The 18,705-nt window shown below is 32.0% G+C and overlaps 1 protein-coding gene across 1 annotated transcript; it reads right to left on the minus strand.

Annotated features, from left to right (window-relative positions):
• Positions 1–13,351: 13,351 nt before the first annotated feature.
• Positions 13,352–17,444, minus strand: LOC145591070 (uncharacterized). The gene is made up of 12 exons (XM_081647455.1): positions 17,339–17,444; positions 17,180–17,245; positions 16,816–16,989; positions 15,977–16,108; positions 15,646–15,785; positions 15,426–15,512; positions 15,120–15,245; positions 14,866–15,018; positions 14,663–14,764; positions 14,368–14,538; positions 14,007–14,086; positions 13,352–13,667 (listed from the first exon to the last, which is right to left on the minus strand). Exons 1-12 carry the CDS (start codon positions 17,358–17,360, stop codon positions 13,547–13,549), a joined length of 1,374 nt encoding a protein of 457 aa, XP_081503581.1. The 5' UTR covers positions 17,361–17,444; the 3' UTR covers positions 13,352–13,546.
• Between the last annotated feature and the right edge of the window lie 1,261 nt (positions 17,445–18,705).

Raw genomic sequence — 18,705 nt, forward strand, 5'->3', positions numbered from 1 at the left:
ATGTTAATTTGTCCTTCCTATAATAAAGTTTGTACAGGAAGAATGTCATCGAATTTTTTTTTTAAAATTCATCAAATGTTATCGAATTATTGAAAAAAATTTCACCAAATCCCATTAATAACTAATGACCATTAGCTCTGTTAGTCATTAAAATTAATCATAACACGTTTTTTTTTAAAAAATTTTTTTACGATCTATATTAATCAATAAAAAATAACAAATTTCTCGATTTACGAAAAATATTGTTTTAAACTTTTGGGGTCATTTTGGCCCTTTATGGACCAAATTAAATTTTAGATTATCAAAAAATTAACAGAAATAGCCTGTTATGATTATGATTAAGTTATGATCGATTACGAGAAGAAAGAATAATGAAGTTTAATTTGATTAGATTTAAGTGAAATTATGGCTCAATTTAAACCAGGCCAAGCGGGTGCAACGCAAAATCCAAATAATTTTACCCTTTGGCCATATTTTCATATCCATTTTATGTCAAATTGAAGACTACATTAAGAAATGTGACAATATCTTCTTATTTATTTAATGACATTGGCTTAAAAACCTCATGCCCTCTTATCATGCCATGCTTTGAATTTTCATGCATTGATTATATAAATTATGTGATAATATTTTCGGAATGTTTGTATATTATGTTACAATGTGAAGCTGTATAACTATTATTTCTCAGCGATAGTAACGATACACCTATTGTAAAAGGAATCAACCACCCTATTATAAGTCCACAATTGCTAAATTAAAGTATTCATTCATTATTGATTATTTTTAAGAGATTTAAAAATGGATTAAAAGAATATTATTGATTATTGATCTCACAATAATGTAATCATAATGTAATCTTAGGCTTGACGTGATTTGTGCACGCCAACCTAACCCAATATAGCTTTACCTCCCTATTAATTACATGATTTCATCTAGTTTAATTTAGTAATTAGTGATCATATAAATTTGATAATGCATTGCATAATTCCATATTTTTAATTAAATTTACAAATTAAGTAGATTTTCTCATTCACCAAATCACACACATATATATATAATGGGTTCTTATAATGACCAAAACTCCATGATATTAACACTACTAATTTCTCTCCGTTGCCTAATCGCGTTCACACAAGCCTTCGACGACAATGGTGTACTAGTCAACCAAATGTGCGGTGCAACATACGCACCAAGTGTATGCTATAGCTGCTTAAGGAGCGATACCAGACTCGCTAAAATCGACGTAGATGTCATCCAACAAATGCTCGGATGCTTGGTTAAGGATGCTAAAAAGCTCAATGAAGATGTGAACAAAATACTAAAAGACGGAAAAGTCGATTCCAATACGAGGGATGCCGTACTAACAGTTAGCTCTAATATGAGGGCTATTATTATTGCAGGTGTCCAGGCAAATGACAAAGTTGGGAAGAGGAAGTTTAATGATGCTAGGAGTTTAATTAGGAACGTAATTGTTCAGAATCTAAGGACTATTAATTTTGCAATTAGTAAGGCGGTTAGTGAGTATGGAATTAGTATACCTCCTCCTATCTTTTCTGGGATTTTTAATATTGAAGCTGATCATAAGACCGCTGATCAGTTACTTGCTTCTGTCAAGGCTTAATTATTAGATAATTAGTTTTCAAGGCTGAATTATTAGATAAATAGGTTATCAAGTTATGCGACGGAAAGTTTTTCTGAAAATGTAGTTCCGACGGAATTTTCAGTCGTAAATAAATTTGCTACGGAATATTCCGTCGGAAACTACATTTTCCGACGCAAATTAATATTTCCGACCGATTTTTACGACAAACTTAATTCCGTCGTTGAATTTAAATTTTGCGACGAAAAATGAGGTCCGTCGAAATAATTCCGTCGGAAACAGGCCTTTTTCTAGTGTCACTCTCAGCTTTGATTATTAAGTGTATTATATTTTACATGTATTTTTTTTCTTCTAAATACGAAAATTATACAAATAAAGAAATTTAAGTAATTATTGTTAAAAAAATTTAAGCCACAACGCCTATACACTCACATTATATCATTGATTTGGTATAGTTGGATATCACAACATAAATAATCACTTGTCACGTAGTATCCTTACTATCCATTAACTCGAAAATTTGGTACTTTGATATTTATGGATGCAATTAGAGAAAGAATGAATTGAGGTAATTAATTAAAGACAAATAGTTGGGTTCTTGTAGAGATATGGAGTTTGAACAAAAAGAAAAAAAAAAAAAAAAAATTAATGGAGTTGAATAAAACGTAGTATACAAGAAAAGAAAGAGAGGTAATAAGGACTTGAACATAAATTTTGATTGCTATTAAAAATTAAATCAAGAAAGAAATAGTTAAAATGATGTGAACTAATAATGTTGAATTGTTGAGTGGTACATGAGATGAGACACATTGCCATCTCTACCCCCAACTAGAATACTCCAGCTCCTTAATCTGTGTATTTGGGAGGAAAAGCTTATAACATGCCTGGCTTCGTACGTAACTTAAAAAAGCTTGAAACAGATTAATAAAATGAAAGATCGATTTTTTCAAACTTTTAACTGTTGAATATTTAAACACTATTAATATCATTACCGTTAGACTTTTAAAAAGCAATAGCTGGTTCCTACAGGCGCCTGTACGGTGCAACGTACAGTCGTTTTGTAGGAAAGAACATGATATATAAAAGTAATGAACATATAGTTATAAAGAAAAGAACATACTATTAAAATGTAATGAACATATACCTAAAGTAAAAATAACATACTATTAAAATGTAATGAACATATACCTAGAGTGAAAAGAACATACTTGCACCAAAAAAATAAATAAAAAGAACATATGTTTATGTTCATTGATCAGTCAGTGTAATGTACTTTATTTGCAACATAATGATCATTGCTTAATGTGAAATGTTTATTAAATTTTGTCTTCAAATTAGGGTGGTTATATATAGATAAAGTTTATTACATAATATTATCATGTTCTTTATTAATACTGCAGATGTTCTTTAGATATGAAAAAAATATATAAAATTGGATGTTCGTTACAAAACAACTATATGTTCTTTACGAAATAACTGTATGCTCTTTACAAAATAGTTACATGTTCTTTTTGTATTTTCTGGCTGTACCAAGCAAGGTATAGCCGCATGCACCTTAAAATTTTCATTAAAAAGTAATTGTACGTAACTTAAATACTACGTTAAAAAAAGTAATAATCGTATTAAAATTCGATTGCATTGAAATTATTTAAAACCACATTAATATTATTGGTCAAAATATATATATGTCCAACAATTATCTTCGGCCTGACGTGATTTGTGCACGCCCATCCTTTTTCTTGCCACTTATGGTTAATAATTTAATTTAATTTAATTGTACATTTGTACCTAAATCTACAAATTTTAATTTTAATTAGAAAGTTCGTAAATCCATGTCATAAATGTTAACATTAGTTATCATGTAAGTTTTATCTAATACTAGTAGTATAAAATAAATTGTTAGGCAAAATGCAACAAAATTTTCAAACCAAAACATACATTTCAGAAGGCACACCATATCATCTATCATAGGCAGCCTTCCAAAAACATAATACAATGCCTTCTTACAACCAAAACTTGCTGAATTTGACACTTCTAATTTCTCTCATTTTCTTAATCGCTTTCACACATGGTGCTGACAACGATACACTAGTCAAGAAAATGTGCGGCGCAACATATGTTCCAAATGTATGCATTAGTTGCATAGAGAGCGATGGCAAAGATGCAAAAACCGACGTAGATGTCATTCAACAGATGCTTGGATGCTTGGTGAACGATGCAACACAACTCGAAAATGACGTGAACAAGATTATCAATGATGTAAAAACCGATTCCAAAACGAAAGAAACCCTACAAAAGTGTAACCCTTTTATTCTGGCTATTATAGATGCAGCTAAGAAATTGAATGACGTAGTTGCTAAGAGGAAATTTAGTGATGCTAGGACTATTATTAAAAACATAATTTTTGGGAATTTAAGTACGGTTAATTTTATAATTAGTACAGCGGTTAGTACATATGGAATTAGTATACCTCCGCCTGTATTTTCTGGGATTTTTAATGTTGAAGCTGATTATAAGATCTCCGATCAGTTGATTGCTTCTGTGAAGGCTTAATTACATAACTTTATCAAGTACTGTAATAATAATCAAGATTATATGTGAGTTGTTGATCAATAAGCACTAATATCAATAACGGTTTGTAGGGTTCCTTTAAATAATTTTAGAATAGGCCTCGTTTACACCACCTTATTTTTGCATAATTGTAATTTACTAAAACAAAATTATATTTGCTGAACTTAAATTATTTTTAATGAACTTAAATGTTACTAAACTGAACTTATTTTTACTTAATTGAAATTATTTTTAGTGAACTAAAATTAATTTTATTTAACTGAACTTATTTTTACTAAACTGAAATTATTTTTACTTAATATTTTTTTTTAAAAAAGTGAAGTGAATAGGACATAACTTTGGCATTTTTCTTTGTTCAGTTTTCTAATTTTGTGAAAACAAAAACTAAAAATAAGAAACAAGAAAATGATGATTCCACTTTTTTTTACTGCCAGTTTTAATAAGTTTGACCAAATTTTAATTCATTATATTAAAAAATCATATTATTTTAACAAAAAACTACATTAATACCAAACGAGTATATTATAAAAAATTAATGAAAATCCGTCTTATTATTTAGTAATTTGTGATATGATATTAAAGATATGATCAATAGGTATGATATATCTCTTGGTATATATAAATGTTATTACAACAACTTTTGTGTGTGACTGGTAACTAACACACGAGTGATCCATGACCAAGTAACCTCTAATAGAGTAACTCTTAACAACTCAATAACCCTGATTGACCGAGTAACCCCTGATTGAGTGAGTATCCTTTGACTGACGGAGTAACCCCTAACCATGTAACCCCGACGACCATTATTTCAAAATAAAAATGCGGTTAGTCACATGACTAGCCACATATGAAAGTTTGTGATGTTATTATTGTATCCAATCATCTTTGGTATAGCTTTTCAAAAAAATCATCTTTGGTATATTAGGATATCATATTTTATATATAATAATATATGATATCATCTCTAATTTTTGTTAATTTTAAGAGATTATCCTATCCTATTATATTTGGTATAATATCATATTATGTAAATATCTTTGATAGCATCTTTTGTAGGTATCAAGAGATAGGGAAATCTTTTGTCTTTTGAGATCAAAGTTATCTTATATTATTATCTTTGGTATTTTAGGATATATATCATATTATGTCTTTGATATTATCTTGATTTTATAATTAATAATTGATTATTACATTAGATAATATCAATGATATTTACCATTTATGATGATAATAAACCAAAGATAGCATTCTGTTTATATTAAAATATCATATTACGTAAATATATTTGATATACAATTAATTCTAGAGGATATAACGAATTTGTTTGCTTAGGCCTGTTTCCCCAAAGTCTATTAACTTTGGCGGAAATTTATCTCAATTAATACTAATCCGCATGTGGGTTCAGAAAAAAAAAAAAAAAAAAAAAAAAAAAAAAAAAAAAAGCTAGCATGATATGATAATAACATTGATACCAAAAGATATTGCATATCTCTAATATATATTGTTATGCATAATTAATATTGCTTTTGTAATTTTTTTTATCAAAAACTTTTGTATACATCCGGTTTACATTAATATTAGTGTACATCGAGCAATATAGGGGTAACTTTAAGCCAATTTAGGGTAACTTTTTGCCTTTTTTTGGGTAACTTTGAACATAATATGATTTTTTTTTTATAAACCCAACAAGAAAAGTTTTATAAGGGTGATAAAATTACTTTCAATCACTAATAATTGAATTTTAGTCATTTAAAATGTGATTCTTTACCAATAAAACGTAGATTATTTTTATTTGTATTGGGTTACTTTTATACATATTAGGGTAACTTTTATTCATTTTAGAGGTAAACTTTGATCACTTTAAGAGAGATTTAAAATGGATGTACAATAATTATTGTACACCCGATTTTTTTAAAAGTTTGTGTTTTATATTGACCTAATATTAATTACTAAATTATCTGTCATTAGACTGTGTTTTTCCAGTTCAACAAAGATAATAAAGTTCAGTAAAAAAAAAATTAATTAATTATAGAAAAATTATAACTTTACAGAAATTAATTTTTAATATCAGTGAACCCAATTTTAGTTTTGTAAAAATAATTAGGTTTGAAGAGAATATAGCCTTAGAGCAAGTCCAATGGTAAGTAGATTTAATAAGTAGATAAATTAATTTGCTATACCACATAAGATTTTAAGTTAATCTCTTTTGTAGCTAGTTTGTGCCCCAATAATTAACTACTAGCGTGTGATTTAAATGAGTCTAACTTTCTTAATTATCTTTTTAAATTTAATTTTATAAATATATCAACCCTTCTTAGCTTTTTGGCAAATTTTTAAGCTAATTTTAAGCAAGCTAATTTTTTTAAAGTTTTTTTGCTAATTTCATTTTAAGCTCCAATAATCAACCTATAAACTAGTAGCTAGGAAATTTTTAAAATTGTAAGCAAGTCCCTAGCTATAATAATTGGAGATTTTCTTCGTTTCATGCATGCATGAGTTGTGGCTAAGCTAATTTGACAAAGGAGATAGTATTTAATCAGATTGAACATACAAGCTAACCTTTTTTTTTTAATAGACATACAAGCTAACCTAGCTAGTATTAAAATGTCAATTTATTTATTTTGACGAGAATTAAAATGTCAAAGACTGAAAATGTCAACCCTATAATTATTATTATTTTTTTTTTTGACGAGAATTGAAACTGTCAAAGAATGATATTAGAATGTCTAGATCTGAAATAAAAATGTTATGTTATAATATGATGGTGTAAACAATAATGGATTTACCGTGAACCTGGTTTCACATAATAGATTTTGGTGAAAAAAAAATAATAGAATGACTAATTAACTGTTGTTGGAGCTAAAAATAGCTAGAAAATTATAGCTAGAGAAGACAAGACCACACATGTGAATATATGATTAATTGATTATACAAAGTTACATCATAATATGTGTTCTTTTCCAAGTTATAGTGTCAAGTCACTCCACACCACTATTATAGTTATATGATACTTCCTTCGTTTCTATTTAATTGACGCGTTTGATTTAGGCCCATATATTAAGGAGAAGAGAGAGAGTGAAAGAGAAGGAAAAAGCAAGTGGGGTACCTTGTAAATGTAAGGTAAAAAAAGTTACCCCAAAAGAAAACGTGTCAACTAAAAAAAAACTTCCTAAAAAAGAATACGTGTCAACTAAAAAGAAACGGAGGTAGTACTCCGTATCATTTTACTCATACCACATCTCTTATATGAGATTAATTATACTTTAACAATACCCTATTGTCAAGTCACATCATATTATGACATCACATTATTATAAATATAATTACAAATATGACATTATTATACTTTTATAACATCATTAAATTCATAAGACATCATTATAGTCATGTCACATCAATTCATTATACTTTCATGACATCATTATAATCAAGCCACATCACATATTATACTTATATGACATCATTATATTTTAAAATTTCATGAATTTTAAAATAGAAACAAAACTCATTCTTGGTACTTTATAGACATTTTTATAGGTATATTATGGTTTCAAGCCACCTTATAGGACCCCATGAGTCACCCCACACATTCAATTCATTTATAAAAAAAATGTCAAAAATTGACTCGAAATCGTGTATTATGACCTTCAATTGGACAATTTTTCACTTTTTAGGAGCCGAAAACAAAAAAATTGGAGATGCTTTCCCATGGACCCTAAATACACCTCGGGAGTCCAATTGGTGGGTAAAACCAAACTATTAATTTATTCGTTTACTACATACATACTTGCACCAATTTCATAAACTCAAGGCTACCACGGATATTTATGACAACATATAATGATCATATATGGTTCTAAACGACATTATATGACCTCGGAATGTATCCCCTATTATCTCGTGACTTTTCGACACCGAGTCCCGAAACCTCCGAAATTGGCCAAAAAACGTGTATTATAGCCTTCAATTTTGTCAATTTTCGACTTTTTTTTTTACCCGGAAACAAAAATTACCGAGAAGCCACCCATAGACTCTAATACCCTCTAGAAGTCCAATTGAGTGGGTGAAACCATCCAATTTGTCTTTAAGCATCCAATTTATCCATTTTTGTACACTCCTCTTGTATTGGATATAACCTTGCACAAGGCCTTTATGTACCCGACTTATGGTCGTATATGAGTCTAAACAACATTATATGACCCCGAGATGCATCTCGTGGAGTTTTGTGAATTTCTGACACCGAGTCCTGAAACCTCCTAAATTGCTCCGATTTCGTGTATTATAGCTTTCAAATTTAGCTTCCGTACATCATTTTTTAACCCGGAAAGATTATGCATCATGGGTTCTCAAAGGGTCTTGGGAGTCATAATTAGTGCCTGGAACCATCACATTCATCCTTAATCAAGCCATATCACATCTTTATACTTATATGACATCATTATATTTTAAAATTTCATGAATTTTAAAAAAGAAACAAAACTCATTCTTGGTAATTTATAGAAATCTTTATAGGTGTGTTATGGTTTCAAACCACCTTATAGGACCTCGGGATTCACCTCATGCATTAAGTTCATTTTATAAAAAAAATGCCAAAAATTGACCCGAAATCGTGCATTATAGCCTTCTATTTTGGATAATATTTCACTTATTTGGATCCGGAAAAAAAAAATTGTCGAGATGCTTCCTGTCGACCCTAATACACCCCGAGAGTCCATTCTGCTGAGTAAAACTATCCAATATGCCTTTAAAATGTTAATTTACCCGTTTACAACTTGCACCGATTTCCAAAACTCAAGGCTACAACGGACATTTATGACAACATATGATGATCAAATAAGGTTCCAAACGACATTATATGACCTCAAGATGTACCCCCTAAAATATCGAGACTTTTCGACACCGAGTCCTGAAACTTCCGAAATTGGCAAAAAAACGTGTATTATAGTCTTCAATTTTGTCAATTTTCGAATTTTTTTTACCCAAAAACAAAAACTTTTGATAAGCTACCCATAGACCCTAATACCCTCCAGGAGTCTAATTAGGTGGGTGAAACCATCCAATTTGCCTTTAAGCATCCAACTTATCCGTTTTCATACACGTCTCTTATATTGGCTATAACCTTTCACGGGGTCTTTATGTAGCCAACTTATGGTCACATATGGATCCAAACAACATTATGTGACCCTAGGATGCATCCCGTGGATTTCCGTGAGTTTCTAACACGCCTCGAGCCTCGACACTTCCTAAATTGCTCCGATTTCGTGTATTATAGCCTTCAAATTAAATTTAGCTTCCGCACATCAATTTTTCACCCAGCAAGATTATGTGTTTAGGTACCTCTATAAGTTCCCTAAGGGTATTTGGAGTCATGGACAGTGCCTGGAACCATCTCATTTATCCTTAATCATCAAGTCTTAAAAGCAAAGACGACATACCCTCAAACGACAAAACTAACAGTTTGTATGCCTTGTCCTTGGGTGCAAATGTCTTGTGCACATGCCACAGGGCCCCTTGCACCATCCAACACCCTAACACTTAGCTTTAGTTTTTTACTTGTCTCAATCCAGTATTTAACAATTTTTAGCATATAACAAGCACCACTAACCTCGTTTTTCAAAATATAAGTGTTTTTATTTACGGAATAGAGGGAAGTGACGAATCGAAGCAACATAGACTCTTATTATATTTCTAAGACATCAATATTTACAGGTCACATCATATTATGACACCATACTTTTATAATATAATTAAATTCATAGGATATCATTATAGTCGTCAAGTCACATCACTTCATTATAATTTTATTTATGACATCATTATAATCAAGCCACATCACATCACTATACTTATATGACCTCATTATATTTTAAAATTTCATGAATTTTAAAAAAGAAACAAAACTCATACTTGGTAATTTATAGACATCTTTATAGGTGTGTAATGGTTTCAAACCACCTTATAGGACCACGGGATTCATCTCATGCATTCAGTTCATTTTATTAAAAAAATGCCAAAAGTTGACTCGAAATCGTGTATTATAGCCTTCAATTTTGGATAATATTTCACTTATTTGGATCCAGAAAAAAAATTGTCGAGATGCATCCTGTCGACCCTAATACGCCCCGAGAGTCCATCCTACTGAGTAAAACTATCCAATATGCCTTTAAAATGTTAATTTACCCGTTTACAACTTGCACCGATTTCCAAAACTCAAGGCTACAACGGACATTTATGACAACATATAATGATCAAATATGGTTCCAAATGACATTATATGACCTCAAGATGTACCCCCTAAAATATCGAGACTTTTCGACACCGAGTCCTGAAACTTCCGAAATTGGCAAAACGCGTATTATAGCCTTAATTTTGTCAAATTTCGACTTATTTTTTACCCAAAAACCAAACTTCCGAGAAGCTACCCATAGACCCTAATACCCTCCAAGAGTCTAACTGGGTGGATGAAAGTGTGAAACCATCCAATTTGCCTTTAAGCATCCAAATTATCCGTTTTAATACAGGTCTCTTATATTGGCTATAACCTTTCACGAGGTCTTTATGTAGCCGACTTATGGTCGTATATGGGTCCAAACAACATTATGTGACCCTAGGATGCAACCCGTGGAATTCCGTGAGTTTCTAACACGCCTCGAGCCTCGACACTTCCTAAATTGCTCCGATTTCGTGTATTATAGCCTTCAAATTTAGCTTCCGCACATCATTTTTTCACCCAGCAAGATTATGTGTTTAGGTACTTCTATAGGTTCTGTAAGGGTCTTTGGAGTCATGGTCAGTGCCTGGAACCATCTCATTTATCCTTAATCATCATGTCTTAAAGCAAAGACGACATACCCTCAAACGACAAAACTAACAGTTTGTATGCCTTGTACTTGGGTGCACATGTTTTGCGCACATCCCACACGACCCCTTGCACCATCCAACACCCTAACACTCAGCTTTAATTTTTGACTTGTCTCAATCCAATATTTAACATTTTTAGCATATAACAAGCACCACTAACCTTGTTTTTCAAAATATAAGTTTTTTTTTATTTACTGAATAGAGGGGAGTGACGAATCGAAGCGACATAGACTCTTATTATACTTATAAGACATCAATATTGACAAGTCACATCATATTATGACACCATATCATTACAAATATAATTACACAATATGACATTATTAAACTTTTATAACATCATTATAGTCGTCAAGTCACATCACTTCATTATAATTTATTTATGACATCATTATAATCAAGCCACATCATATCATTATACGACATCATTATACAGTAAAATTTCATGAATTTTAAAATAGAAACAAAACTCATTCTTGGTAATTTATAGACATCTTTATAGGTGTGTTATGGTTTCAAACCACCTTATAGGACCACGGGATTCACCTCATGCATTCAGTTTAGTTTATAAAAAAATGCCAAAAGTTGACTCGAAATTGTGTATTATAGCCTTCAATTTTGGATAATATTTCACTTATTTGGATTCAGAAAAAATAATTGTCGATATGCTTCCCATCGACCGTAATACCCATTCTGCTGAGTAAAACTATCCAATGTGCCTTTAAAATGTTAATTTACCCGTTTACAACTTGCACCGATTTTCAAAACACAAGGCTACAACGAACATTTATGACAACATATAATGATCAAATATGGTTCCAAACGACATTATATGACCTCGGGATTTATCCCCTAAAATATCGAGACTTTTCAACCGAGTCCCGAAACCTCCGAATTTGGCAAAAAAAACATGTATTATAGCCTTCAATTGTGTCAATTTTCGACTTTTTTTAACCCGGAAAGAAAAACTTCCGAGAAGCTACCCATAGACCCTAATACCCTCCGGGAGTCTAATTGGGTGGGTGAAACCATCCAATTTGCATTTAAGCATCCAATTTATCCGTTTTCGTACACGTCTCTTGTATTGGCTATAACCTTTTAGGGGCCTTTATGTAGCCAAATTATGGTCGTATATATATGGGTCCAAACAACATTATATGACCCTGGGATGCATCCCATAGAGTTCCGTGAATTTCTAACAAATATATTAATACATCGCAGAAACAAATATATGAATGTAGCCAGACTTAAAAATGGAGTAAAAGAAGATTGATTTTTGATCTCACAATGTAACAAACACAAGTTTATCTTAGGCTTTACGTCATTTGTGCACGCCCATCCCTTTTCTCGCCTTATTTGGTTTTTTAATTTACTAGAAAACTAAATTGGATAACTGTATAAATAACTGTATAAATAAATTCATAGCTTAATTTGCAAAACAAAACATAAATTTCAGAAGCCACACCGGATCTATCATAGCTTAGCTTAATTTGCTAGCTAGATAGCCTCCCAAAATCGAACATATGCATAAGAATATATACTTACAATAATGGCTTCTTACAACAAAAACTCAAAAAATTTGACACTAGTGTTTTCTTTCCTTTGCCTAATTGCTTTAACACATGCCGCGGACAATGATAGATTAATCAAATCAATGTGTGGTGCAACATACGCCGCTCCAAATGTATGCATTAGCTGCGTAAAGAGCAATAGCAAAGATGCTAGATTCGCCAAAGATGTCATCCAACAAATGCTCGAATGCTTGATAAGTGATGCTACAAGGCTCAAGAAAGACGTGGATAGGATTATCAATACCTCACAATTTAGTAGCTCCAATACTACAATAGCTGCCCTAGTAAATAGTCAACCTTATATTGAAGGTCTTATAACTGCAGCTCAAAAAGGGCAAAACCTTGTTGGTTTGAGGAAATATGGTGATGCTAGGTCTACAATTAAAGACAATATTTTTAACAATATTCATCATATTAATTCTGAGTTTCGTTCATCTACAAATACTACACCTCCTCCTGTCGTATTTTCTGGGATGTTTAAAGTTGAAGCTGATTATAAGATCTCTAGTCAGTTGATTAATTCTTCAAGGCTTAAGTAGATAAATTTATCGAGTAGTTAACAATATAGGTACCATTGTCAATATACGCTAATTACGGAGTATATGTAACTGAATAGTTGGATCGTAAGTTAACCTAATTCAAATAATTGAATTGTATTGCTTTAGTTGGTGTTAGAGTGCAACAGCTAGTGTAAACCAAATTAAGAGTCCAAACATAAACTTAACGCGTGACAAAGATCAAACTACAAAATTGGATCAAAATAGGCGCAGCAAGCACACTGCAGTAGTACAGCTACCTATAAACATTATATTGACTCTGAACTACGGATTACTCAACGAGTGTTATCTTGGTTAGCTAGCTGACTACACTACTAGTCGACTACTACGACAAACTGAACACTAAAGATTATTACCTTTAAGTGGAAAATTTTCTTCTACTAAATCTAATAAAGGGATGAAATGTATTCTCCATAAAGTTCCTCGTGTGGATCCTGGTCATATCGAGATGGTAACCCGTGGTTCTTCCTGTACATTTCTACTGCTTGGATATCTAATAAAGCCTCCCTGTAATACCAGTTTTACAAGAAAATAAGTTCACGAAGGTGAATATAGTTGATTGGTGACAAAAAAGCATAATCATCAATGAATGCATGATATCTCATAAAACTAGTATTGTAAATTTTGGCCCTCCTTTGTTTAGCTATTAAAATCAAGACATACTTTTTCTGTAACAATTGGATTTTCTAGAAATATATGGAACCGAGGCATGACCTAGGAGCATACCTCGGTCTCCATGGACCTGGTTATATTGTGGGATCGAATACTTGGTAAACCCCAATTTTATGAAAGTCATGATCCTATTCTAATGCCCCAAAAACTTGAAATTTTTGGTAGATTGCTTACCTATATGCATCTTGGAGCTCCTTGTTTTCGGGATCCAGCTGGAGAGCAATCTTATATTCATCTTTTGCACTTTCATAATCCTGAGCAAGAACAATATTATCATCCATCAATTAGACTCGAACCCAACCATACCTTTTGAGCCATTTACTTTCACCCAAAAAAGAAAAGTTATAATTGAACGAATCAAAGTATCATACTATGAGACTTAGAATTAACAAAGATTATTATGAATCAAGGTGTTTCAGATACTAGTAATGGTCAACATTTGACAGGAAAAACAAAGATAGTACTCTGTAGTCAGTAACAGCCTAACAGGGCTAAGGAATCGTGCTGCATAGTACATACAACGTTTTACCCTTACCCGTAAAAGACCGAAGGCCACCCCAGCTCGGTAATGTGCCTTTGGCCAATCATTCCTCAGCTCGATGCAGGCCAAGGCATCACGGAGTGCATGATTACCTTCCTCCAATTTAGCCCAGCAAAGACTTCTGTTGGATAACATTGCTGCATTTGTTGGCCTCAAAATTATTGCCTATATTTTATCACATCAATTTTCAGTATTTGACATAGTTCATACCCAAACAACTGCAGAAGCTACAGGATTACATTGCTCCAGTAGGCTGAAGACTAATACATGTATGCAAGTTAACGCTCACCTCGCTATACCAGCCTGCTGCTTCCAGATACTGTCCCCTTTTGACAGATTCCGCTCCCTTCGCTTTGGCTTCATAAAACTTCTTTTCATTTATGAGTGCTTGCTACCAATTATGCAAATTCCGTTTGCCAAAACCAATTAAGGTAAATCAAACTATATCAAATGATTTTTTAATAATTCAAGATGTTTATTTCTTGTGTCTACCTTTTTGTGTGCTTCATCAGAATTGATGTACTCCATAATTCCACGCACACTCCAATCAGGGATAGTTGGTATTGGTGTAGTTTTCGGTAAGAGAGCTATTACATCAGCATGATTGCCGAGTTTTGCAGCAATTAGTATTGGAGTACTATCATACTGAAAGAGCAAATAAAGCATGTCAGAACTTGAATAAAAAACAAGTTTGTGGAAGCAGCCAAAGAGGCATCTAAGTAGTTGCAGATTAAGTTAGCACTCACAAAGTTGGGAACATCAGGGTTAGCCCCAAGACGAAGCAAGCATTTGATTATTTCAGTTTGTCCTTCAGAGGCAGCCAAAATTAAAGGAGTCATACCTTGTGAAACGACATTCGGATCAGCTCCCCACTACACAAAGTTTGAGGATTAATCAACTAAGGAAGAAGATGAAGAAATGACAATAGAGAAACGAATAGCAGCATTAAAAGGAAACGAATCAAGCTATATCCTTCTTGGAATGATATCATCGTCATCCACCAAAAAGTTCATATGCTAGACAAGGAATAAGATGACAGTGGAGCATAATACCTCAATCAATAACCTTGCACAAAGTTTGGACTTTGCATAAATGGCAGACATTAGTGGGGGTAATACATTAAGACAAGCTAAATTAGGCTGCATTAAACGGGAGAAACAATGAGATGATATGACAGAATATCAATACATTAAGAACCAAAAAAATATATGAGAAAATGGGGCTAATTGGATATAAAGCCTCTAATTAAGTTGAGGAAGAGGACAAATGTACATTAGCCTTATTTTCAAGCAAAAACTCAACAGCGTCACTCATGCCATGAGCTGCAGCAGCATGCAGTGGTGTTCCTACACGAGACTGTACATCCACTTGTGCACCTTTTGAGATCAGCAAACACAACAGATTTGTTCGTCCTGCAAACACATCACACAAAATTTGTGCATCAAATCTTATCAAGAAAAGAGGCCAAAAATACAAGATGGGATTACTTACTCCAACAAACTAACAGCAAGCAAGCTAAGAATTGCACCATGTCACTTAAAATACCACACATATGCACTAAATCTTTCGAAGAGCATGCTGTGATAGTTTATTAGTGTAGTACCTCTTTTTGCAGCATAATGTAATGGGGTAAATCCTTTGTCCATGGTGATATTACAGTTTGCTCCATGATCAAGGAGATAGGCAGATGTGGCATAATCCTCCTCCAAAGTAGAAATATGTAATGGGGTATCTCCTGTAATATAGACCATGTAACTAATCGCAAATCAATATATAAATGAATACTCCCTACTATAAATTGTGTGAACCATTAAACAAGAAGCATTGATTATCTCAGTTTGTCCTTACAGATTGTTTTACACAATTCTTAAACCTTATAAAATATTACATGACATGATCTGAAACCCACAAACTTAACCATAACAGTATTTCATCCAGAAATCGAAAGTAAGCAAATTGATTCATAAACCGACTCCATTACATATAATTGAGTCCTAATAGGGAAACACACAAGATAGAGACAGAAAAGAGATCTCAGAATGAATTGTATACTACTCACAACAATTTATAATCTGATTGATTAATACCCCTTTTACATACATCATCATAAAGAACTAATCACCCACAAATAGAAATCTCCCAAATGAGCTACTACCATACAAATCACGAAAAATGCCAATTATCCATTAGATAAGTACCCAACTTATGCTCTCCCGTCTTTAATTAATGCAACAATTGAAGTATCACGTAGCTCAACGCACAATTTTAACCATTACTATCTACAAACTCTAATTAAAATCAAAATCAAAATCCCAAATCGATCCGAAAGAATTACAACAGATTGTCAACATCAAATCATAAAACGTAACAATAAAAAACAAAAATTAAAGTAACAAAGAAAATGTTGTTATTATTATCCAAACAAAATTAAATAGAAAGTACCATTAACATCTTGTTCATTAACATTGAAATTAAGTTGTTCAACAAGAAACTTGCACACATCAAGATTGCTCCTTGCCGCAGCAGTAAGAAGGGCATTCCTACCAAAAGTATTATCCCTAACATTCTCCAAAGCTTTTCCGATTCCACCGCCATTATCAAATTCATTTACAACCTCTGTTTCTCCCAAAAAAAAAACAAAAAAAAAAATATACAAAAAAAGGGGTTAAAATAAGGGTTTTATTAATTTCGGAAATTAACGATGATTTAAAGAAGAAAACATTAAAATAGAATGAACCCAGTAAAGATGAGATTAAAAAACATAAACCCTTTTGATAATTTAAGAAAAGATAGAAGAATTAATTACTCATGAGATATTGAAGGTCCCCTGCAAAAGCAGCAGATATAATACGCTGCTTGGTTTTATGATCAACTGCATTTACATAATATAATAATTCAGTGACAATTTAGACACAAATCGAAAAAAATAAGAGAAATGAAAAAGAGTAAAAGATGAATAAGTTACAAGGAGAAAATGAAGAAGCCATTGTTAAGTTTGTGCAGTTGATGAGACTTCAAAGCGACTGACTGAGAGAGTTCAACGACTTAGGGAGGAAAACCCGCTAATGTTGTAGACCAATTTATGGTTTTTATTCGGAAAATCCAAGAGATATAAACCCTTTTTTTTTTTTTTTTTTTTTAATTATTTAGTACTTCCTTTGTCCCTAAATTACATTCCTCTATATCTATTATGTGAGGAATAAATGCTATAAAGAGGAATGTAATTTAGGGACGGAAGGAATATTATTTTAACGATCTTGCTAACAAGCGCCCCGAGGCGTTAGATAAGGATAAATTATATTGGTTGAAATGGTATTAAGTTAGGAATTCATGACAAAATCACGCGTCGTTCGGGGTAATTAATGTTAATTTTACTCTAATATTTGCACTTTAATTCTCTTATCTAACGCCCCGGACACTCATTAGCTTTTGCCTTATTTTAATGACACGAGAATAAAAGCTTTAGGCTGTAAATGAGATAGACGTCAACATTTTTGGAGTAAAAAGAGAGGAATTTTTTTTACACCCTCCGTTATTTTTTTAGAGTCTTATTTTTCGATGTCATGGAAATTAAGCTTTTTGTACATTTCTTAAACCATGTGATTGGAAGTATCAAATTATATAAAGTGCAATTGTGGGTAACAATTCGACCATGTGTGTTCATGCAACTGATCAATTGGGTTGCGAACAAAATTGCATTTACTTTACCGATAATTTTAGAAGAGGTTATTTTGACACCAAATATACAATGTGTGGTTCCTACAGGTGTGGGTACCTTGCAACGTACCACCGTTTCGCATAAAGAACATATTATACAAATGTAAAGAACATAAAACTGTAGGGAAAAGAACATACGATTATAATATAAAGAACATATACCTAAACTAAAAGGAACATATTTGCACCAAAAAAGAGTGAAAAAAACATATGTCAGTGTAAAGAACATATACTATTATTTGTTCATTGCTTATTGTGAGGTTCATTAAATTTTGTCATAAAATTATGGTAGACATATATAAATAATGTTTATTACATAATATCTTCATGTTCTTTATTAATATTACATATGTTCTTTACGTATATAAAAAAACATAAAATTGGATGTTCTTTACAAAAGTGTTATATGTTCTTTAAAAAGCAGCATTATGTTCTTTATAAAACAGCGCAGCTTCTTGTTCTTTCCGCGCTTTTTGTCTGTAGCAAGCAAGGTACAGGCTGATGTACCTTAAATTAGACTCGGAGGACATGATATGGGCGTCTTTCATATGAATAATAAGATAATTCGTCTGCTAGATTTGTGAAACAACCGTATAAGATCTTTCTATTGTTGTC

The sequence above is a fragment of the Chenopodium album genome, chromosome 2 (genome assembly GCF_948465745.1).
Source record: "Chenopodium album chromosome 2, dcCheAlbu1.1, whole genome shotgun sequence".
Classification (NCBI taxonomy): Eukaryota; Viridiplantae; Streptophyta; class Magnoliopsida; order Caryophyllales; family Amaranthaceae; genus Chenopodium; species Chenopodium album.